The sequence below is a fragment of the Hypanus sabinus genome, chromosome 12 (genome assembly GCF_030144855.1).
Source record: "Hypanus sabinus isolate sHypSab1 chromosome 12, sHypSab1.hap1, whole genome shotgun sequence".
NCBI lineage: Eukaryota > Metazoa > Chordata > Chondrichthyes > Myliobatiformes > Dasyatidae > Hypanus > Hypanus sabinus.
Genome location: NC_082717.1, coordinates 46,599,645 through 46,623,817, shown reverse-complemented (window position 1 = coordinate 46,623,817; position 24,173 = coordinate 46,599,645). Strand labels below are relative to the sequence as shown.

Genomic DNA, 24,173 nt, shown 5'->3' with positions numbered 1-24,173 from the left:
TAGAAGAGTTCATTTATTGTGTACAAGTTATTAGCATGAAATAATAAATGGGTTAATGTTCCGGGAGGATCCTCCAAATAATCTTTCAAACTATTAACACTCTTCCTCACAGATATCATATGTTCCATCAATTTCCTCTTTTAGTTATAAGTTTATAGCAAACAAGATTGAGTTCATTTATTGATTTAAAGGAAGCCAAGTTACTGAATATGTATAGGTAATGAGAAGTTTTTCTTTTGGGATTTAAATATTCTTTATTTGTTTCCTATGTGGTTTTCAAAATTATTGATTACTTTCTCTTTCTCAATTGATTTTTTGACTGGTATATTTGTTGTAAACAGAAGTAAGCCCTGTTTTGTGTCTATGGTGATATTAGCAATTTTTCCCCTGAAGCTTGCTTTCTGAGTCACTATTTCGGTTCAGCAATTCAGCACTTTAGAATATTTGTAAAATATTAATTAATGGTAGAATCTCTAGACTATGTTTTTAACTGTATTTCTGCACTTTACCCAAGCATCTGACTGGACTAGAACCAGGGCAAGAATTGCAAACAATCTTAAATTACTTCAGATTTATTTTGTTAATATTTTTTGGAAGCATTTAAGAAAATATGACTAGCTTACAGTAATAAGAATAAGACACTCTAGATCTCCTTGAGTTTAAAATTCAAGAGATTTGTGATTGACTCCATATACGATAAGTATCTAGCATCGCTCCTTATTTTTAAACTTTGCCCTTGGCATTAGACCAGTTAGGTATGTTCTGTATGTAATAAAGTGGCCACTGAGTGTATGTTTGTGGTTTTCTGCTGCTGTACCCATCCACTTCAAGGTTTGACGTGTTGTCCATTCAGAGATACTCTAATGCACACCACTGTTGTGATGCATGGTTAGTTGAGATACAGCTGCCCTCCTTTCGGCTTGAACCAGTCTCCCCTGACCTCTCTCATTAACAAGGCATTTTCACCCACAGAACTGCTGCTCCTAGATGTTTTATTTTGTGGTTTTATTTGCACTATTCTCCATAAACTCTAGAGACTGTTGTCCGTGAAAATCCCAGGAGGTCAGCAGATTCTGAGATACTCAAACCACCCCATCTGGCACCAACAAACTTTCCAAGATCAAAGACACTAAGATCACATTTCTTCCTCATTCTGATGTTTAGTCTGAACAGAAACTGAACTTCTTAATCATTTCTGCTTGCTTTTACGCATTGAGTTTCTGCCACCTGATTAGCCAATTGGATATTTGCAGTAATGAGCAGGTGTACAGGTGTACCTAATAAAGTGGACACTGGTTGTGTATTCTTTGGGTGGATATATGGGAAATGAAAACGCAGATCAAATGCTGTTGTGATTGATGTTTCAGTCTTCCAGCTGAACAACTTGAAAGCTGGGAAAGAACTTTGACTTTGCTTGTGTGACCAACAGTCTTTCCGCTAAGATATGAAACCCAGAATACTTCAGAAAACATTACTCCCATTTAACTAAAACTGCTCCAGAACTAAGGACCTCAGGACTAAAATGAATCTCACCGCAGAACGCTGCTACTGGTTCAGGGCTGCCGCTCAATGGTGATGGTTTTTCATCTCTAGGAAGCTGGTAGGATCATCGCAGGACTCATTGAGGCAAACGCAGATTGAGCGGCTTCCTGTGCCACTGTCGACTTTGAATTTCTAATTGTCCACAGGAAAGCATTTTACTTCTTTAAAAAAAGAGTTCTGACTGTTGGCCAGTGAAGCACACCCACTGACAAAGGACATTAATCTGGTTGTAGAAAACACTCCAAGTTTGTTGTTCCGACTCTTTGTGGCAGAGCTCCTGGCTGATCTGAACATCACCAACCACAACCTTGTAAAGCAGGGGTCACCAACCTTTTTTGCTCCGCAGACTGGTTTAATATTGACAATATGCTTGTGGACTGGCCGGCGGGGGTGGGGGGGGAGTGTTCATTATGAACGGAATATAGGTGATAAGTCACTTATAAGTGGCTAATACAATCAATTTTGTTTCTAAAAGGGTTTATCCAATAAATTTAATATTAAATACACAGCACATATTTTCCTTACATGAATATAGTGATAAGTCAATTATAACTTCAATAGCATTGTAACATTTTAAGTAACGTTTGGATATTAAACACACAGCGCATATTTTCCTCATATGAACATATAAAATCATTGCAAGGCACCCCTATTGGTGAATCAGTGGGAGCTTGCAACAAGACGGTCCCATCGAGGGATGATGGGAGACAGTAATACTCGAAGAGGGTTCCTTATGTCCAGTCTATTCCACAATTTAGTTTTCGTGGCTCTCAGCGCTTGCTTCTGTCCCACTTGCTCACTTTTTTTTACTCAAAGAACTCAACGGATTTGTCTTTAAGTGCCAGGTGCTTGGGCTTAAGGTGCCAAAGCAGTTTTGAGGGCTTCATAGCCTCATTCGACAGCCTCCGGGTCCAAATTCTAGCCTCCTGCCCGCCCGCCGCCAGACGCCTTGGCCAGGTGCGGTGGGTGGGGTGAGAGAACAAGGTTGGGAGGTCCCCTGAGCCGGAATTAGTCCGTCTGCGAATATTTTAGCACCGGGTTCCCCACGAACATTCAGTGTAGTAAACAGGTTTAGAGGCGGCACCCATTTGTCCACGCTCCAGGCCAGTAGCAACAGCACTTCTCACCGGCTGGTTACCAGAGGTCAACCAGTGATCCCTGGCACGAGGGTATCACTGCGTTTAGGCAACTGATGACCTCGCGTGGGGTCAAGTTCAACAGTGAGCGTGACAGGGAATGAGGAAAAATGCAGCTGACTCATATCGTTTCATATCGACAAATATCATTTCCTCGCGGCCTGGTACCGGTCCGTGGCCCGGTGGTTGGGGATCACTGTTGTAAAGGACCTGAATGATGGACAACACTCAGCTCTTTGAGAACAGGCCAGTGAAGATGTGATGAGCAAGATCACAACTTTTGACCCTGGTCACCCAAATCAGACACTCTGAACTCCTGCCTTGGGAGGGCCAAAGCAAATTCACATTTGAATATGTTGCATAGATTGTTAAGGTTAGCATTCAGCTATGGCAGTGTTCTTGTATAATTGAAAATATTTTTTGTTTTAGGTCGAGGAGAATCCCTCTCATTTCCATGCAAAACAATCTATTTGCAAGGATTTGTGCTATTTTGTTTCATCTATCAATAACCTTAGTAACTCAGTATTGATCACTTTGCCATTTATCTTTGTGTCATTGCCAACTCCAATGGACTCCATCATCTTAATTATTTGAATAGCGCAGAGTATCAGCTACTTATCAGATGAGCTAAAACACAGAGGCAGGTTTCTGTGGGGAATCTTGAGACACGTTTCTGCTTGCCAGTTGTTTTTCCCCTCTTGGCAGAAATTATTTATTTTCCCTCTGTTTGATTCTGGGTCAGTTTCTGTGCGGTTAAAGGATTTTTATGAGGATACTGTGCTCCAGTTTGAGGAAGTGTTTAGCATTCTGCGTGACATCTGTGGCTCACTGATAAAATTCAAATGAGGCTAAATTCTGAAACTGGCTTGGGTCTCTCAGCTGTGGCCTTGAATAAAATGTGAAATCAGCATTCCCCAGTTGTTACTTTGATATGTTCATAATATATTCTGATTTCAGCAAGTGTTGCATTTACACACTTGTATCTCCATAAGGTAAAGTGCATGGAGGTGGACATTTATAATTTGCTAAACTCTCAGTGCTGGGGTGGGGGGTGGGGGGGAAGGTGTGTGTGTGTGTGTGTGTTTGTGTGTGTGTGAGTGTGTGTGTGTGTGTGTGTGTGTGTGCGTGCGCTTTTTTGAAATTCTGTTCTATTTAAGTCAGTGGAGGCAAATTTCAGAAGCACAGTCCAGTGTGTAGCTACTATTACATTGCACTTTTATGTAACGAAGGATGAATGGTGGCCTGATTAGATGAAGATGTCCGGTTTAGACAACGTCCTCATCCACTCAACTGTGCAGTTATCAAGGTAATGATTCTCCCTGGTACGGCTGGTGAGATGTATGTAAACACATAGCTTCATCTTCCCAAGTTGATAGTTTTGACAAACTTTTGTTTTTCCTAAAACTATAAAGAACATGTAATTGCATCTTCTCTTCATATGAAAAGGGATGTAGCTTTGGGCTACATATATAATAACTGCACTATCTATTTGTTTTGGATCTTTTCTTGATAGCCTGCTGATGCTTATAAACAAGTTTATTTGCTTTCAAGATTTTAGTTGCCTATTAATTAATTATGTTGTAGATAGCCGGATAAAGTTCACGTTGATTTAATGTTTTGCTAAGTAAGCTGCTGTACAATGAAAAATACAGATTATACTTTTATCTAAACACCAACAACTGAAATGTTCACATGGTATGTATTGGATTATAATCAGGCAGGAATTATTATTCACCTGTAGCTAAACCAATCTGACTTTCAGCTGCGAATAAGAAAATTGCCTTTACAATGTAGTATTTTATTGTGTGACAACTTTTAAGTGTTAGCCTGCCAAATCTCTGTATGCAATGAAATTTGTCAAAACTCCCGGTAAATATCATTGTCTGATAGGGAGCTTTGGAATTTGCATTGGAGATTAGAATTTGTGCATTTGAGAGCTGTTTTTATACCTGATCTCAGGTGCTCATTTGAATACTTTTATTTTTGCTACTCTGCTAAGATCACCATTGTAAACACTCCATTTGAGAGTGCTCGGAAGTTGTGACCTTGCTGTTAGTTTTACACTTCTTAATTATTCTAAATTTGGAACTCTGAAAATTAAAATTGTTTGCTTGAGTATCCTCCAATGAATTATACCTGTTGTAGGAAAGCAGGGCAGGAAATGACATGGACACGAGTGTTAGTTATTTAGATTGCAGTGAGATAAAATACAATGCACCCTAATTAGAAGTAGAAAAGTAGTGGTGTTGTAAACAATTAAGTTGTAGAAAATGACGTTCTTTTTTTAAAAATAAAAATGATATGTTGCTCTGTTTGGAGGTGTGTGCATTGAGCCAAATATTCCTGTGGATGGCAGTAAATGGTCTATAATCAGTCAGTGCTTCTCTTGTACAGTCACTTCCAGAAAAGGCTCATCTTTGTTTTAAGAATTTGAGCTTGTAAAAATGACTGCTGGTGCAAACATAAATTTATATTGTATAGGTCATATTGTGTGATCCACATTTTAGGAAATTTCCGGTCTTTTCAAATTCTTTTATGTATAGTTACCTCTTGATTGTTTATGCCAACTTACAAAATTTATGTTGACAAACAACTATCAGAAATATTGTGAATTCAAATAAACTGCATGTAATTTATGGGGAAAGTGGCCATTGATTAGGGTTTCTGTGTCAAACACTTACAATGCTGTAAATTGCCTGTTGGGAGCAGCAAGGTTCTTGTATTTTGTTCCTTTTTTGAAGAAAATGCTACCCATAGAAACAGTTAATTTATGGGAATATTCAGGATGATGAGCAAGTACTTATGTGGCTTGATATATCAAGTGTGTTCTAGGTTGAGGGGAGAAAAGCATTTTTTGTAATTTCTTGATGAAAGGTCTTTTCAGCATCTGCAGAATCTCTGGTGGTTACAATTTTTGTAGGGTAGGGTTAGATCTGTTTCGGGGGTGCAAGTGTAGTTGTGTCATTATTTTTTCTGTTGGAGGATGGTTGGTGATTGATTATATAATTCACAGAGAATTTAGATTTTTGAGATGCCTGGTACATTTTCAACACCCTGAAGTGGTGTTTCTACCGAGGGGTCTTTAGATGTGATAGTGGAGTGGTAACAGCAGTTCTGTGTACTGAACAGTTCTCCTTAGTTCTGTAGTATCTTGCCCTGAAGCATTGCCTTACACTTTTTGCCTCTGCAAAAAGATTCCAGCATCTGCAATCTTTTTTGCTTTCAGTCTCATGAAGCTCTGGCCTGACCAGGGTCAAAATTCTGTGTGATGTCATGCTGCCATTATGATATCAGCAAATTTATCTATCTGGGTCTCATTTAATCATTCAAAGGATGCACGTATCACAACTGCATCAAGAAAGTTGAAGAGTACAACGTGCAGAGTGAAATGCTTACAATATACTTGAATTGTGTTGCCAACTGAGACCATAAAGATTCTCACTAATGATATCAAACAGCAAAGGTGAAGTAGAAAAGTTGATGTAATTATGTTGATAGTTCTAAAGTAGGTCCTTGCCTCTTTCAATAACCTGGGATAGATTCCATTAGGCCCTAGGGGCCTGTGTACCTAATTGTTCCATTGATCCATTCACTGCAAAAGGGAGGATTTTGCAGTAGCCGTGCTTTTCTGTTCGATTTCCCTTCCCCATTCTAAAATGTCATCCCATGGCCTCCTCTACTGCCACGATCAGGCCACTCTCAGGCTGGAGGAGCAACACCTCATATTCCATCAGGGTAGCCTCCAACCTGATGGCATTAACGTCAATTTCTGTAATTTCTGGTAATTCCTTCTGCTCCTCCTTCTCTCTTTTTCATTTTGCATTGTGGTTCCCTTCTCTTCTCACCCAACCATCACCTCTCCTGGTTGTTCCTTCTCCTTCCCTTTCTTCCATGGTCCACTATTCTCTCCTATCAGATTCTTTCTTCATCATTCCTTTGCCTCTTCCACCTATCACCTCCCGGCTTCTTACTTAACACCTTCCCCTTCACCTGGTTTCACCTATCACCTGCTAACTGATCCCACCAATGATCTCTGCTCCTACTCCATCCCCTCCCCCCATCTTCTTGGTGCTGGGAGTAGGTACAGAGAAGATGTCAGGGGTAAGTTTTTTTATGCAGAGAGTGGTGAGTGCGTGGAATGGGCTGCCGGTGGCAGTGGTGGAGGTGGAAATGATAGGGTCTTTTAAGAGACTCCTGGATAGGTACATGGTGCTTAGAAAAATAGAGGGCTATGGGTAAGCCTAGGTAGTTCTCAGATAAGGACATGTTCAGCACAGCTTTGTGGGCCGAAGGGCCTGTATTGTGCTGTAGGTTTTCTATGTTTCTATGTTTCTTATTCAAGCTTCTTCCACCTTCCTTTCCAGTCCTGATGAGGTATCTCAGCCCAAAATGTTGATTGTTTATGCCCATAAATATTGCCTGACTCGGTGGATTTCTCCAGCATTCTGTGTATGCTGCTCAAGATTTCCAGCATCTGCGGAATCTCTTCTGTTGGTGGTTACCTAAATTTGTTGAGATTACCATTGTATCTGGAGGGCTTCACTGTAACCAAAGAGGAGATGAGGTGCTGTGCCTCAGACTTATGATGGGCATTATTGGAACAATGGAAATTAGGTGGGACAGAGTATTAAAGTGACAGAAATTCTGAGTCCTCTTGAGGACTGAACAATTCCTGGAAAGAGAAAGCTGGAAGGCAGAAATATATTCAGCAAAATACAGTAAGCAGGCAATGAAAGAAATTTATTTAAATTTTTATTAAAGTATGTCCCGAGCCTGCGAGGCTCATCAGGCCGGTGCTTATACCGATTTCCATGGCTCAAGGTGACGGAGTAGGAGACTCCTTCCCGGATAGGATGCCAGTCTATTGCAAGGTTGTCCTAGAGCAACTGCCCGAGGACATACATCTGCTGCTGGTCGACGCAGATTTCAGCAACCCCCGGAAGGTGGCGGCCCGGGCAGACATGCCAAGAGGGAGAGCGTGGCGTCGGTCAGTCAGATTACCAGGCCATGCGCCCAACAGTGGACCAGACCAGGCCCAGCAGGGGGGTGAACACAACACAGAGGCAGGAGTGAGGAGGACAGTGAACAGTGGTGTTTCTACCATCAGCGGTGGGGCACAAAAGCCCGCCATTGTTGCCCGCCCTGCAAGGGCCAGGGCCAGCTGCCGCTAATGACTATGGCAGCTGGCCACCAGGACAGCCTCTTGTACAAACAGTTTGTCCTCTGGGACAAACAGTAGGGACGCCGCTTCTTGGTCGACACTGGAGCGGAGATCAGCGTCTTGCCCCCGACGGGGTACGACACCCGCAACAGGAAGCCAGGACCCACCTTGAGGGCCACAAATGGCAGCACGATACGGACCTACGGCACCCGCACAGTGCAGCTGCAGTTCGGTGCCAGCCGGTTCATGTGGGACTTCACACTGGCCGCCGTGGCCCAACCACTCCTGGGGGTGGACTTCTTGCGAGCTCACAGCCTGCTGGTCGACTTGCAAGAGAAAAGACTGGTACATGCCGAGACTTTCCAGACGTTCTCCCTGGGTGAAGCCAAGTTGCCGGCCCCACACCTGGACTCCATCACGCTGTCGGACAATGAATTCACCTGAATCCTGGTGGACTTTCCATCGATTCTGGCACCACAGTTCACGGCAGCCATGCCCAGACACGGGGTACAGCACCACATCCCGACCCAGGGACCACCCCTCCATGCCCGTGCACGAAGGCTCCCCCCGGAAAAGCTCTGCCTGGCGAAGGAGGAGTTCAAGAGGATGGAGGAATTGGGGATCGTACGGAGGTCTGACAGCCCATGGGCCTCCCCCCCCCGCACATGGTGCCCAAAGCAGCTGAGGGTTGGAGACCATGCAGCGACTACCACAGACTGAGCGAGGCTACAACTCCAGACCGCTACCCTGTGCCGCACATACAGGACTTTGCAGCAAACCTGCACGGGGCAAGAATATTTTCCAAAGTAGACCTCGTCTGGGGATGCCATCACATCCTGGTGCACTCTGAAGACATACCCAAAACAGCACTTATCACCCCGTTCGGCCTGTTCGAGTTCCTCCGAATGCCGATCGGCCTGAAGAATGCCGCACAGACGTTCCAGTGGCTAATGGACGCGGTGCGACGCGGCCTGGACTTTGTGTTCATCTATTTGGACGACATCCTTATAGCCAGCAGTGGTTGCCAGGAGCATCTGTCCCACCTCCGCCAGCTCTACTCCCGCCTGAGTGATTTTGGCCTCACGATCAACCCGGCCAAATGCCAGTTTGGTCTCGATTCAAACAACTTCCTGGGCCACAGGATTACCAAAGACGGGGCAACACCTCTGCCCGCCAAGGTAGACGCGATCCGCCACTTTGCCCGGCCCAACACGGTCAAAGGCCTTCAGGAGTTCGTTGGTATGGTGAACTTCTACCACCGTTTCCTCCCCTCAGCAGCCCGTATCATGCGCCCTTTGTACACCCTGATGTCGGGTAAAGGCAAGGGCATTACTTGGGACGAGGAGGCCGCGGCCGCTTTCATTACAGCCACGAAAGCCTTGGCAGATGCCGCGATGCTGGTGCACCCCAGAACGGATGTTCCGACCGCCCACACGGTGGATGCATCTGACACAGCAGTCGGTGGGGTTCTGGAGCAGCTCATCGAGAGTCGCTGGCAACCCCTGGCGTTCTTCAGCAAGCACTTTCGACCACCCAAACTCAAGTACAGTGCTTTCGACCGGGAGCTGTTGGCACTGTATCTGGCAATCCGGCATTTCAGGTACTTCCTAGAAGGTTCACCGCGTTCACGGACCACAAACCGTTGACCTTCGCGTTCACAAAGGTGTCCGATCCCTGGTCGGCTCACCAGCAGCGACATCTGTCTACGTCTCCGAGTACACGACGGATATCCAGCATGTCTTGGGAAAGGACAACGTCATGGCAGACGCACTCTCCAGACCCGCTGTCCAGGCCCTGTCCCTGGGGGTGGACTATGCAGCACTGGCGGAGGCGCAGCAGGCAGACGACGAGATGCCCAGCTACAGGACCACAGTCTCGGGTTTGCAGCTGCAGGATTTTCTCGTAGGCCCAGGTGAGAGGACACCTCCTGTGCGACGTGGCTACCGGCCAACCTCGCCCCATTGTCCCAGCAGCCTGGAGGCGGCAAGTTTTCGACTTCATACACAGTTTGACGCACCCATCTATCGGGACAACTGTCTGGCTGGTCTCCAGCAAGTTCGCATGGCACGGACTTCGCAAGCAAGTCAGTGAATGGGCCAGAACGTGCGCGCAGTGCCAAACAGCCAAGGTGCAGTGGCACACTAAAGCCCCGCCGCAGCAGTTCGAACTCACCTACCGGAGGTTCGACCACATTCATGTGGATATCGTGGGCCCCCTACCAGTGTCCCGGGGAGTGCGGTACCTCCTAATTATGGTAGACCGGTTCACGAGGTGGCCAGAGGCGGTCCTACTCACCAACACATCTGCTGATTCCTGTGCCAAGCACTGTTCGCAACCTGGGTAGCACGCTTCGGGGTACCGGCTCACATTACCTCCGACAGAGGCGCCCAGTTCACCTCCAGCCTGTGGTCGGCTGTGGCCAGCCTGTTGGGAACACAGCTACACTACACAACTGCCTACCACCCACAGTGGAATGGACTGGTGGAACGCTTCCACCGTCACTTGAAGTCGGCTCTCATGGCCCGCCTGAGAGGACCTAACTGGGTGGACAAACTTCCCTGGGTATTGCTTGGAATCTGCACAGCACCCAAAGAGGATCTGCATGCCTCATCAGCTGAGTTGGTGTACGGTGCGTCCCGTGAGAGTTTATACCAGTCCCAAGGGGGCAAGAGGAAGAACCTGCAGCAGTCCTGGACAGACTATGTGAGAGGCTTGGCAACCTGACCCCCGTACCAACTTCACAGCACGGACGGACCCCGACCCATGCACCCAAAGACCTGCAGAACTGTAAGTTTGTGTTTATATGAAGGGGCGGACACCGGGCACCGCTACAGTGGCCGTACGAGGGGCCATTCAAGGTGATCAACAACAACGGGTCCACGTACGTTCTGGACATTGGGGGAGAGAGTTTGGTAATGCACCTCTGACGTCATTTCCGCCCGGAGAGGGCGGGCGGTAGGGATTAAATGCCAGTGCCGCCAAGTTTGAATAAACTAGTCTCGAAACGACTTAGCGACTGCGTGTCGTTATTTCAGGGCTGTGTGTAGCACATTGCTACAGCTATTTATTAATATCTGCATTTGCACAGTTTGTTTACAGTTACTGTTTTAAGATTTGCTAAGTTTGCCTGCAGGAAGAAGAATCTCAAGGTTGTATGTGGTGACATGTATGTACTCTGATAATAAATTTAATTTGTCTTTGACTTTGAATTTGAGAATTTGTAATCCTTGTGAGTGAGACGTGCAGCTCTGTTCCCTTTTCCTGCTGCCTCCTTCATGCTACTTTCTGGCTGAATTGGGAAGAATGCTTTTAAGGACTGGTGCCTTTCTCTGATTATTGTGCCGTAGTGTGATTCCAGTTGTACTATTTTTGGGTGAAATGCTATCTTTAGCACATTATTCTGGAAGCAAACTATCATAGTGCTATTTCTGGTGTGTTTTTGGCCTTTTTTTTGCAGATTTCCTTGGTAGAATTTAGCATAGTATCTAGTGCATGTTGTACCAAAGAAGCACGCAATACAGATTCAAAGCTCATTTACTGAGATGACATATGAAACATATTGAACCTTGTATGTTATATGATAAATGACAACAACCTTTTGCTCTCATCTCCTTCAATGTTGCAAAAATAAAGGAGCTGGTTGTGGATTACAGGAGGAATGGAGACAGGCTAACCCCTATTGACATAAATGGATCTGGGGTTGAGGGGGGTGAACTGCTTCAAGTTCTTCGGCATCCACATCACCGAGGATCTCACGTGGTCTGTACATACCGGCTGTGTGGTAAAAAAGGCACAACAGCAGCTCTTTCACCTCAGACGGTTGAAAAAGTTTGGTATGGCCCCCCAAATTCCAGGAACTTTCTACAGGGGCATGATTGAGAACATTCTGACTGGCTGCACCACTGCCTGGTATGGGATCTGTACTTCCCTTAATCGTAGGACTCTGCAGGGAGTGGTGCAGACAGCCCAGTGTGTCTGTAGATGTGAACTTCCCACTATTCAGGACATTTACAAAGACAGGTGTGTAAAAAGGGTCCAAAGGATCACTGGGGACCCGAGTTATCCAACCACAAATTGTTCCAGCTGCTACCATTTGGGAAATGGTGCCACAGCATAAAAGCCAGGACCAACAGGCTCCAGGACAGCTTCTTCCACCAGGCCATCAGACTGCATAATTCATGCTGACACAACTGTATTTCTATGTTATATTGACTATCCTATTGAACATAATATTTATTATAAATTACTATAATTGCACATTGCACATTTGATCAGAGACATAACATAAAGAGTTTTACTTCTCGTGTATGAAGGATGTAAGTAATAAATTCAATTCAAATTTTTGCTCATTCTTTCATCAAAAGAACTGTATTTGTGAGAAGTTTTTTTGCGATATTCCCTTTAATTTTTCTTCTTGTTGGCTGGTCACTACACACTGGAAGACCTATAATGCCTTTGTACTTCTGAGAGATTTGAGGCTTCCTTTAAGAGATTTTGTAATGAGGGAGTGTTGCTTTGCCTCACTTGCGTGCTTTCCTGCTGGGGCAGTTCTATGTTTTGAGAATGCTGGAAAGTAGTGTCTTGGTCAAGTAACTATCATTGATGAGAGGATCTGAAGGTAGAAGGTAAATATGTCTTTCTGATCCAACTGCCTGAGGGTCAAGGCCGATGACCCCTTGCATGATGCTTGTGGGCAGTCTGTTATTAGTAGCCATTTTTACAATTTCAGGCTTTCCACAGAAGGGAACAGTGAATCCAGCTGGTTTATGTTGGTGAGCAACTAGGTGCACAAACATCATTCAGTCCTACATAAAATACTTCAACAAAAGAAATTCTGCAGATGCTGGAAGTTCAAAGCAACACACACAAAATGCTAGAGGATCTCAGCACATCAGACAATATCCATGGGGGAAAAATACTGGAAAGGAAGGGGGAAGATGCCATAATAAAAAAGGTGTGGGGAGGGCAAGTTGGATGATCAGGTGGGTAGGAAAGCTAAAGAACTTGAGGGGAAGGAATCTGATGGCAAAAGAGTGGACCATTGGAGACAGGGAAGGGGGAGCGGCACCAGGGGGAGGTAATAGGCAGGTAAGAAGAAGTAAGAGGTCAGAATGGGGAATAGAAGAAGGGGGGGGGGAGTTTTTTTTTAGGTGAAGGAGAAATTGATATTCATGCCAAGAGGTTGGAGGCTACCAGATGGAATATAAGGTGTTGCTTCTCCACCCAGAGGCTGGCCTCACTGTGGCACACGAGGACGCCATGGACTGACATGTTGGAATGGGAATTAAAATGTTTGTCCAGCAGGAGGTTCCACTTTTGGCCAATCAAGCAGACTTACATGATGAAGTGATTCCCCAAATTGCAATGGGTCTCACCAATGTCCTGGAGGCTGCATTGGAAGCATAGGATACAGTAGACAGCCTCAGCAGATTCACAGGTGAAGTGTTGCCTCACCTGGAAGGACTGTTTGGGGCCCTAAATGGAGGTGATGGGGGAGGTGAATGGGTAGGTGTAACATTTTGGTCCTTGCAGGGATGTGCTGGGAGGGGTGAAGGGACAAGGGTATCACAGAGGTAACAATTCCTGTGCAAAGTGGAAAGTTGGGGGTGGTAGGCAAGGACAAGAGGAACTCTATCATAGTTAAGACTGCAGAAAGTTGGGGTGAGTGACGATATCCAGGAAATAGAGGGGATAAGTGGTGAGGGCTCCATCAACAGTTTAGGAAGGGAAACCCTATTCTTGAAGAAGGAGGACATTGCTGATCTAGAAAGGAAAGCCCTATCCTGGGAACTGATGTTGCAGAGACGAAAGAATTGAAAAAAGGGAAAAGCATTTTTACAGGAGACAGGGTGGGAAGAGGCATAGTCAAGGGACAGAAACCCCAAAAAAGTTGGGAACCACTGTTTTAGGTTGATTTGTGTGTAATTCATGGGCATAGATGGCATTATCTACAATGATGTATATAAAAAAGCTTTATTTTGAAGCTGCTCTGTAAGAGTTACTGGCAAGAAAATAACACATTTTGTTTATTGACTTTTGGTATACACTAGAAATTGATTTGAAATATTTTATTTTGTGAAAAGATTGACATTTTTAGAATTTGACACCATGATTGAAATGTGACAGCGTGGTTGAAATCTTAGTCCAATAACTGACAGATGAAACCATTGTATTTTGCATTAATAAATCTAAATACTGTAGCCAACATGTAGCAATGTAGCCAAAAAGGATATGGTTTTCACAGATGGTAATTACTTGTGCCATTTGTGTCATCAGAATCAGAATCAGGTTTAATATCACCGGCGTATGTCGTGAAATTTATTGTCTTTGCGGCAGCAGAACTGTGCAATACATAATAATTAAACGGTATGAATTACACTCAGTATATCTATATTAAATAGTTAAATTAAAAATGTAGTGCAAAAAATAAAAGTTTTAAAAAAGTAGTGAGGTAGTTGTCATGGGTTCCATGTCTATTCAGAAATCAGATGGCAGAGGAGAAGCTGTTTTTTTGAATTGTTGAGTGTGTGCCTTCAGGTTCCTGATGGTAGCAGTGAGAACAGGGCATATCCTGGGTTATGGGTGTCCTTAATAATGGATGCGATCTTTCTGAGACATCGCTCCTTGAATATGTCCTGGATACTACAGAGGCTGGTGCCCATGATGGAGCTGACTAAGTTTACAACTCTCTGTAGTTTATTTCGATCCTGTGTAGTAACCACTCTCCCCCCCATACCAGATGGTGATGCAGCCAGCTAGAATGCTCTCCACAGTACATCTGTAGAAATTTACGAGTGTCTTTGGTGACATTACCAAATAGCTACTGTTTTGCCTTCTTTTTGTAGCTGCAGTGATATGTTAGGCCCAATATTGAGATATTGACATCTAGGTACTGCTCAATTTTTCCACTTCTGATCCCTCTATGAGGACTGGTGTGTCTTTCCTTGTCTTGCCCCCTTCTGAAGTCCACAATCAGTTCTTCGGTCTTACTGACGTGAAGTGTGTGGTTGTTGCTGCAACACCACTCAACTAGCTGATGTATCTCGCTCTTGTATGCCCTCTCATTACTATCAGAAATTCTGCCAGGAATAGTTGTGTCATCAGCAAATTTATAGATGGTGTTTGAGCTGTGTGTAGCCATATAGTCATGGGTGTAGAAGGAAGAGAGCAATGGGCTAAGCACACATCCTGAGTTGTGCCGGTGTTGCAAGTGAGGTGGAGATGTTATTTCTGATCCGCACAGTTCTCCGGTTAATATCTATTTGAAAACTGCCTACCATGTAATCCATGGTATAAGACACTTCACTCATTAGCTCTTGCTGGGAATGTCTAATTTTTTCAAGTTGTGAGATATTGGTTTGGTAAACTTAAATGTTTCTTAATATCTTTGATATTTCTAGGTGAAGCAAGTCCAAGTCGCCGAGAAGCAGTAAAAAGGAAGACTGCAGAGTACCTAATGCGTGCAGAACAGATCTCTACTCAATGTCTCAGGACACCCATGGATAATAGATCTCTTCAGTCATGGGTTTGTCCATTCTTCAGTTGTATTTTACTTTTGCTTCAAATTCAAGTTTACTATCGTGAGCATATACACCCAGGGTATCAATGCCACAAAAATGAGCTTTTTGCAGCAGCAAGTACTAAACGTAGCAAACATGACAAATATAAATGGCATAAAACTTAGATTAACATATTATATACACACACACACACACACACACACACACACACACACACGCTCACACACACACACACACACCACAATAAACAAAGATAATGTCACGACTCAGTGCAAGTTAAGGGAAATAGAATCTGAGGTAGAATTAGTTTTGCCAGGTCAGGGTTTTTTGAGGTACAGGGGCTAAATGCAGGCAAATGGAATTTGCTCAGGTCATAATGATTGTGGAGGTTATGAGGGAGAAAACTGTTCTGTACTATGAATGATGAGATATTTTTCAAAGTTTTAAACAAAATCGATGTTGATGGTGGATTGGAGATGATGTCTTTGTGGTAGCAGTGCTTATGTACTGCACGTCTGTGCAAGATGTTTAATGGACTAGTCAGCCAAAGGGCAGTGGGGGGGGGGGGGCTTGATAAAATCAGCCAATTAAATATTCTGGCCAGAAATAGACAAGATAATTGGACCTTGATCATTAGTTGAAATAGAAAGGTCTTCTTCACTGTTTTCAAAGTGAGAATGGATGTCCAGCAATAAGAAATGATTGTCCGTTGGATGTAAGGAGTTGAGAAGGTATACTCCATTTCTCCTTACTGCTGATTTACAAGAATCTTCTTTCTCCCTTGCCCAACTGCCAGCAATCCTTACCCATTCCCACCAAAATCAAATCACAGCTTCCTCCTTAAAAACAAACAAGAGAAAATCTGCAGATGCTGGAAATCCAAGCAACACACACAAAATGCTGGAGGAACTCAGTAGGCTAGGCAGCATCTATGGAAAAAAGTACAGTTGATGTTTTGGGCTGAAACCCTTCGGCAGGACTGGAGTTAAAAGATGAGTAGACTTAAAAGGTGTGGTGGGGGGGGGGGTGGAGAGAACCACAAGGTGATTGGTGAAACTGAAAGGGGGAGCAGTGAAGTAAAGATGGGTGGAAGAGATACAGGGCTGGAGAAGGGGGTATCTAATGAGAGGACAGAAGATGATGGAAGAAACTTCACTTACACTAGTGAAGTTTAAGAGACTACTAGACAGGTATATGGAGGAATTTAAGATGGGGGGTTATATGGGAGGCAGGGTTTGAGGGTCAGCACAACATTGTGGGCCGAAGGGCCTGTAATGTGCTGTACTATTCTAGGTTCTATGTTCTAAAGAAAAAGGAGGGAGGAGCACCAGAAAGTGCAGGCAAGGAGATAAGGTGAGATAGGGAAAAGGAGATGAGGAATGGTGAAGAGGGGGCATATTGGAAATTCGAGAGATCTATATTCATGCTGTCAGGTTGGAGGCCACCCAGGTGGAATATAAGGTGTTATTCCTCCAACCTGAGTGTGGCCTGATCGCGACAGTAGAGGAGGCCTTGGATCACAAAGTTTTAAACAAAATCCACATTGATGGTAAATTGAAGATTGGACAAGCACTGCTAGTGTGCTGCACATTTGTGCAAGATGTTTAATGGATGAGAAATCCATGGTCTCCTCTATTATCACGATGAGGCCACACTTAGGATGGAGTAATAACACCTTGTATTGTGTCTGGTTAGCCTCAGACTTCTGGTAATGCCCCCCTCCCATCTCCTTCACCATTCCCCATCCCCCCTTTCCCTCCCTCACCTTATCTCCTTGCCTGTCCACTCCTCCCTCTGGTGCTCCTCCCCCTTTTCTTTCTTCCTTCCATGGCCTTTTGTCCTCTCCTATCAGACTCCGCCTTCTCCTGCACTGTGTACTTCCACCAATCAGCTTCCCAGCTCTTTATTTTACCTCTCCCCCTCTGGGTTTCACCTACCACCTTGTGTTTTATTCTCCCCTCCCTGCACCTTTTAAATCTACACCTCATCCTTTTTTTCTTTTTTTTCTCCAGTCCTGCTGAAGGGTCTCAGCCCGAAACATTGACTGTACTCTTTTCCATAGATGTTGCCTGGTCCTGTTGAGTTTCTCCAGCATTTTGCGTGTGTTCCTCCTCAAAAAGTGGTTTACATTTATATTTTCAACTTCTCCTTCACCCATCACCAGTGGCTTGATTGTGTCCAATTCTGGTCACCTCTCTTTAGAACAGACATGAAGCCCCTAAAAGAGATTTACTTGAATGAACCTGGGGTGAGAGATTTTCACTATGTGGTTGGAATGAATAAGCAAAATTTTATGGCAAAATATACAGGAAACCATGAGTAAAATAGAACTCTCAGGAACTCACAGTTCATGGGTTAATAAGGCTTTCGTTAGGGAATTACATAGACAAACGTAGGGAAATAATTTTCTGAGTTTTGGGTAAAGAATGGGCAAATGGAATTGACAAACACAGGCTTATTGGGCTGAATAGCTTCCTCCTTTGTTGTATCAGTGCTATAGTTACCAGCTTCACTGTTGTTAGGACAGAAATTTGCTAGAATGTCTATAGCTTCTTCAGTGTCCTAATATGCTATAGCTCCTCCTTGTAGTTACTTTTACATGTGGTACTTGTTTTATTTTTAGGCTGAGAAGGTTTTGTTGACTGGTGATAACTGTTCTTTTGTTACACAATACTATATACACTTGTGACTAATACATTGCTGATATTTACGAACAGCTGTCACACTCTAAACTTAACAATGATTGTATCCTGACCAAATAAATATCTTCTATGGGGGTTCTCCTTGGTGCTTGATGCAGATTTGAAGCGGAAAGAAATTGCCTTTTGATCTTGCCCACAACTGTTGTGTGACAAATTTAGTTTTCTGTAACTTGGCATTTGCTCCAGTAGGCCATCTTCCTTTAAGTGTTGCTGTGATTGATGTGCTATCTTTGATATCTCCTATTAGCCTCCAGGACTGCTAAGTTCAAGGCCTGCTTGGAACCTGAGGAGTCCTGCAGAGGAGCTGAAGGCCTTCAGAGTCCTTGGGGTGATTGACAAGGTAATTCTTCAGTATCACTTCAAGGGTTCAACCATAAATCAACCACCAGCTGAGATTAGAGCTTTGAAGCTATTGGTTTTGACAGGAAACAAAAGAAAAATGACTTGGTTTGTTGTTTTTTTTCCACACAGGGAGAAAGAGGATTGTAAGATTATGTAGGTATAATACATAATTTCAAAGGAGATTTCAACACTGGTCTTAAAAAATTAACATTATTTTTCTGTGATTAACTGAAAACTAAAATTTCAAATTTACTTTTGAGCATTTATTCTTTCTGTTTAAACAACTTTTAGTTTTATTTGCTGCAAAGTAGCTTTCAGATTAAACATTGTGGGGGTCAGGGTCTGTGACAATCTAAGAGTACATGGTGCTATATAACACCACAATATTAAATGACTTGGTTTTTAAAAATTATTACGGTGCTCTCCTTTTCTCTCATATCTATGCATGAGTGAGAGATAATGTTTATCTTAATCCCTGTATTCATGTTTGGAAAGAGAATTGACACTAAAGCAGAAGCTAATATTGTACAGAGAGAATTAATAAGAAGCTTTTGACATCTCAATTAGTTCTTCAAAGGAGATTTTATTTAGTGACCTTGTATTAAACAGATATGGTTGAGGCAAGAAGTATTGATTTTCTTAAGAAATTTCACAAATTTTTCATGAAAATAATACTGATGGGTTGTTGTAACCATAACAGTGAATCATTTTTAACAGTTTCCTTTTGCAGACTAGTACAGGGAGAGCTGAGAGTAAATTGCAAGGCCGAACCCTGATTAAATGATCAGTTGAAGGTAGATTTAGGTCTCCCCATGACTTTACTCCAATTTTATTATTTTGTAATTGGAGCTGAAAGTAAAATATTTGTATTTTCTTTGAATCAGCCTACATACATGTTTTTCTTTAATTCAGCAAGGGAAGACAATTAGTTTTAGAATCTTTGGTACCTCTGAAGAGCTGATGTGAGCCATGATGTGCATTGTCTCCCAACAGCAGACTCTTGTGATTGAGCCCTTGGTGTTCTTGATGGAAATGGCCCTGTATCCACACTACACCATAGTGAGGACTTGCAATATTTCAAAATTTATGTGTAGTGATCAGATTTAAAGTTCTGTGCAGCCCACAGAAACACAATACAGCTTGAAAAGAATAGCTAGTGTTAGCTTTTTTGGAATTAATTTAATGCAATTCGACCAGTCGCAGTATGGGATAACTGTTTCCGTCTAAGTGCCAGATTGCCCGATTGGCTCAAAATCACACCGTCAGAATATGGATTTCAGGTTCTAAAGGTAGTAGAACCATATCTGAAATAAAAAGAAGCTGTAGAAGAAGTGAAAGGAATTGCTTTGTGACCCATTTTGAGGCTGTCGCCTTTGATAGTGTTGTTCACTGGCACCATCTTCTTCTGGACTTTATCCAAGTCATTGAAATAATAACCAAAAGGAGATATTCAGAGACATATCCTGATGGTGATGACTTTCATTTAACATAACGTGAAACCACGCTCATTACCCTAGTCTGTTTGTTATCCACCTACTCATACTACACAATTACCTATAATTCTGTAAATTTTCATTTCTGATAATCACATGGTCTTATACGACCCTTATACGAGTGAGCTCCAATCAGTTGTGTTGTTTATAAATTGAAGCTGACTCCTCTACATTAAATTAATCATTCAACTATTTGGTCATATTGACCTTGAAGATGTAGCTGCATTTGGGACATAGATAGTTATTCCATTATATTAGTGAAACCCTCAAAATTATATTCCCCTCATCTTCATGGCAGGCAAGAGGATGTGAGTTGTGAGCTGGTGGGTAGGATGCCCTGAAACAAAATAAAATCCAAATCCAAGCTCCTTGCCAAAATGTCTTTTGCATTTTCATAGTGGCAGATTGTGTTCTGTGCACAGGTTCCCTTTCGGAGCAGAAGCATTCTGTGTTAACAGTTTTAAACTAGGCTCCATTAGTAGATTAATTGATGCCTGATTTTTTTTCTGATAAATTGGTAGCAAACTGAAGATGAAAGTGGATGGAGTGTATATGGATTTCAGTAAGGCATTTGATAAGGTTCCTCATGCGAGGCTCATTCAGAAAGTAATGAAGCATGGGATCCAAGGAGATTTTGCTTTGTGGATCCAGAATTGGCATGCCTACAGAAGGCAAAGGGTGGTTGTAGATGGTTTGTATTCTGCATGGAGGTCGGTGACCAGTGAGTGGTGTTCAGCGGGGATCTGTTCTGGGACCCCTCCTCTTTGTGAATTTCATAAATGACCTGGATGAGGAAGTAGAGAAGTGTGTTAGTAAGTTTGCTGACGACACAGAAGTTGGGGGTGTTGTGGATAATCTGGAGGGTTGTCAGAGGTTACAATACGACATTATTAGGATGTGGGACTGGGCTGAGAAGTGGCAGATGGACTTCTACCCAGGTAAGTGTAAAGTGGTTCATTTCAGTAGGTCAAATTTGAAGACAGAATATAATATTAATGCTAAGGCTCTTGGCAATGTGGAGGATCAGTGAGATATTGGGTTCCGTGTCCATAGGATACACAAAGCTGCTGTGCAGGTTGACTGTGTTGTTAAGAAGGCGTATGTTGTGTTGGCCTTCGTCAACCTTGGGATTGAGTTCAAGAGCTGGGAGGTAATGTTACAGTTATATAAGATCTTGGTCAGACCCCACTTGGAGTACTGTGTTCAGTCATAGTCACATTCCAGGAAGAATGTGGATACTATAGAGAGAGTGCAGAGGAGATTTACAAGGATGTTGCCTGGATTGGAGGGTGTACCTTATGAGAATAGGTTGAGTGAACTTGACCTTTTCTACTTGGAGCGACAGAGGATGAGAGGTGACCTGATAGAGGTGTATAGATAATGAGAAGCATTATCGTGTGGATAGTCAGAGGCTTTTTCCCAGGGCTGAAATGGCCAGCATGAGGGGGCATAGTTTTAAGGTGCTTGGAAGTAGGTATAAGGGGGATGTCAGAGCTAAGTCTTTCACAAAGAGAGTAGTGGGTGAGTGGAATGCACTGCTGGCAATGGTGGTAGAAGCAGATGCATTAGGGTCTTTTAAGAGACTCTTAGATAGGCTAATGGGGCTTAGAAAAATAGAGGGCTGTGCAGTAGGGAAATTCTAGGCAGTTTCTAGAGTAGGTTACATGGTCCTCATAACATTGTAGGCCGAAGGCCCTATAATGTGCTGAAGATTTCTATCTTCAATGAAAGGTGATGCTTTCAGGAGGTAATTAAACTCAGCATGACACTAGAATGAAGTCTAGGTTACTGAACTAGTAACCTGTAGGTGTAGACTAAATGGCTGGAGTTCAGATTCCTCTGTGCTAACATGGGTATTAAATTCAGTTGCGGTATTTTAAAAGTTAGTGCCCATGAAACTTCTGGATAGTTCAAAGTGCAAAGTACATTTATTATTGAAGCATGTATACCATATACAGCCTTCAGACTCATCTTCTTGCAGGCAGCTACAAAATAAACACGATAGAATCCGCAGAAAAACCTCACACAACAAAGACCATCGAACTTCCAAAGTGTGGAAAAAAGAACGAAGTTCAAAGTAAATTTATTATCAAAATACATATCTGTCACCATATACATACAACCCTAAGATTCATTTTCTTGTTGGCATACTCTAACTCAAACAACATCATAGAATCAATGTAAGACTGCACCAGTTTGCTGAATCTTTCAGAATACCGCGAAAATGGCAGATCGTTCAGATAGTTCAAAAGCACAACTCCCAAAGGGAAATTCCAGGCGGTGGATTGCAGTGATTGTAGTCCAGGAGAAGTATCTTTAGTAAAATAGTTTGTAGTTTTGTTTGCTGCCCACTAAATGCTGCCATATAGTGTATCACCAGTGCCACCTTGGGTGAATAAAGTTATAATGTTCAATTAAGTGTTTACTAATATACTTCAGGAAAGAATATTTGCTCTTCTTACTCCATCCTATCCTAAGACTACTACATTCACTTTTATTCCACAGCCAACATGGAATGAATTAGACTTGGTACCTTGTTTATAAAATCATTTGATACAGACATGAAATCTGTTATGCAAATACAGACTTGTGGCTCATGTCACACCAAGCTTGTATCATATGGGCAAGTGTGTTAGCACATGAGTGTCGAACATCCCCTCAAAGTAAGAAAAGGAAGCAGCCATGAAAGCAATTGTTGCTGATTTCACTCCAGCACTCCAGCTGGTTTCAGCAGTAGGTTAAGAGTATACGAATTTGGAGTAAGGTTAGGCCAAACGGTGCTGTACTATGGCCAATCTGATCTTCCACCTCAACTCATGGTATGTTGACATTCATAGCAAAAGGATTTGAGTACAGGAGCAGGGAGGTTCTACTGCAGTTGTATAAGGCCTTGGTGAGACCGCACCTAGAATATTGTGTGTGGTTTTGGTCCCCTAATCTGAGGAAAGACATTCTTGCCATAGAGGGAGTACAGAGAAGGTTCACCAGATTGATTCCTGGGATGGCAGGACTTTCATATGTTACGTACCCCGTAACTGGGTCACTTACCAGCAAAGATAGAGAGGTCCGTTGAAGTCTGATGGTACTATTTTAACAGTAATTATTGATAAAAATACACAAAATAATATCAATGCAAACATACAGATAGTATATGTCGTCAATACTAAATCTAAGAGTGCAGGTATAATAATAATCACTAAGAAATAGCTCTATCGTTGTCTAGGGGATAATGTATTGTCCGATGGAAATATAAAAGTCACTTTTAGTTCGTTCAAACTGCAGTGTTTTGGTTTGAGAGAAAGACGGGTTAAAACTTGCCCAGTCCTTTTATGATGTCAATCCTTCGAGAGTCATTGGGAGTTGATTTCCCCGTTGTTAGCTAAAAACCGTTCTTCCATGGTAAAGGCCCACCGATTCCGGGGCAAATGGAAAAGGACGCACGTGGCCTTCCCACTGGCTTTTGCTGATACGGGATCGCTAGCGTTTCTTCTGGTGCGTCTGAGGGGCTGTTCCCACAGACCCTCTTTTATTCTGACTCACAGGGTCTCAGATGTCAATCAGGTTGGGATGATGCAATCCCTCCACCAACCTCCCCCTCGGTTCATTGCCTGGGGCGTCGATGCATTGTACAGGATGCAATACACAAGTCCCTCTCCAAGAGACAATAGCCGGTATCAATGGGTCCGCCTCTCTGAGGCCAGGACACATTCCACTCTTTGTGAATTCTGCATGTCTTTCTCTCATTTCCTGGGTCTCCTGAACGGACTAAATAGTGATCTTGCGATTCTCACAAAGGAGGGGGCTACCCCGCACCCTTCGGCCCCTCAGAGCTGTGGTACATTTATAACACATATGAAGAAAGACTGGATCGACTAGGCTTATACTCACTGGAATTTAGAAGATTTAGGGGGGATCTTATTGAAACATATAAAATTCTAAAGGGATTGGACAGGCTAGATGCAGGAAGATTGTTTCCGATGTTGGGGAAGTCCAGAACGAGGGGTCACAGTTTAAGGATAAAGGGGAAGGCTTTTAGGACCGAGATGAGGAAAAATTTCTTCACACAGAGAGTGGTGAATCTGTGGAATTCTCTGCCACAGGAAACAGTTGAGGCCGGTTCATTGGCTATATTTAAGAGGAAGTTAGATATGGCCCTTGTGGCTAAAGGGATCAGGGGTATGGAGAGAAAGCAGGTACAGGGTTCTGAGTTGGATGATCAGCCATGATCATACTGAATGGCGGTGCAGGCTCGAAGGGCCGAATGGCCTACTCCTGCA

General features: G+C 43.3%; 1 protein-coding gene across 2 annotated transcripts in view; it reads left to right on the top strand.

The window, feature by feature from the left end:
* Nucleotides 1-24,173, top strand: part of rps6kc1 (ribosomal protein S6 kinase polypeptide 1) — a 146,770-nt gene that overhangs the window by 74,843 nt on the left and 47,754 nt on the right. For both annotated transcript variants that reach the window (XR_009515105.1, XM_059985857.1), the window contains exons 8-9: nt 15,240-15,364; nt 18,309-18,401. Coding sequence is in view for 1 of the 2 variants with exons in the window: in XM_059985857.1 (XP_059841840.1) it covers nt 15,240-15,364; nt 18,309-18,401 (218 nt within the window). In the remaining variant the exon portion in view is untranslated. The remainder of the gene's footprint in view (nt 1-15,239; nt 15,365-18,308; nt 18,402-24,173) is intronic.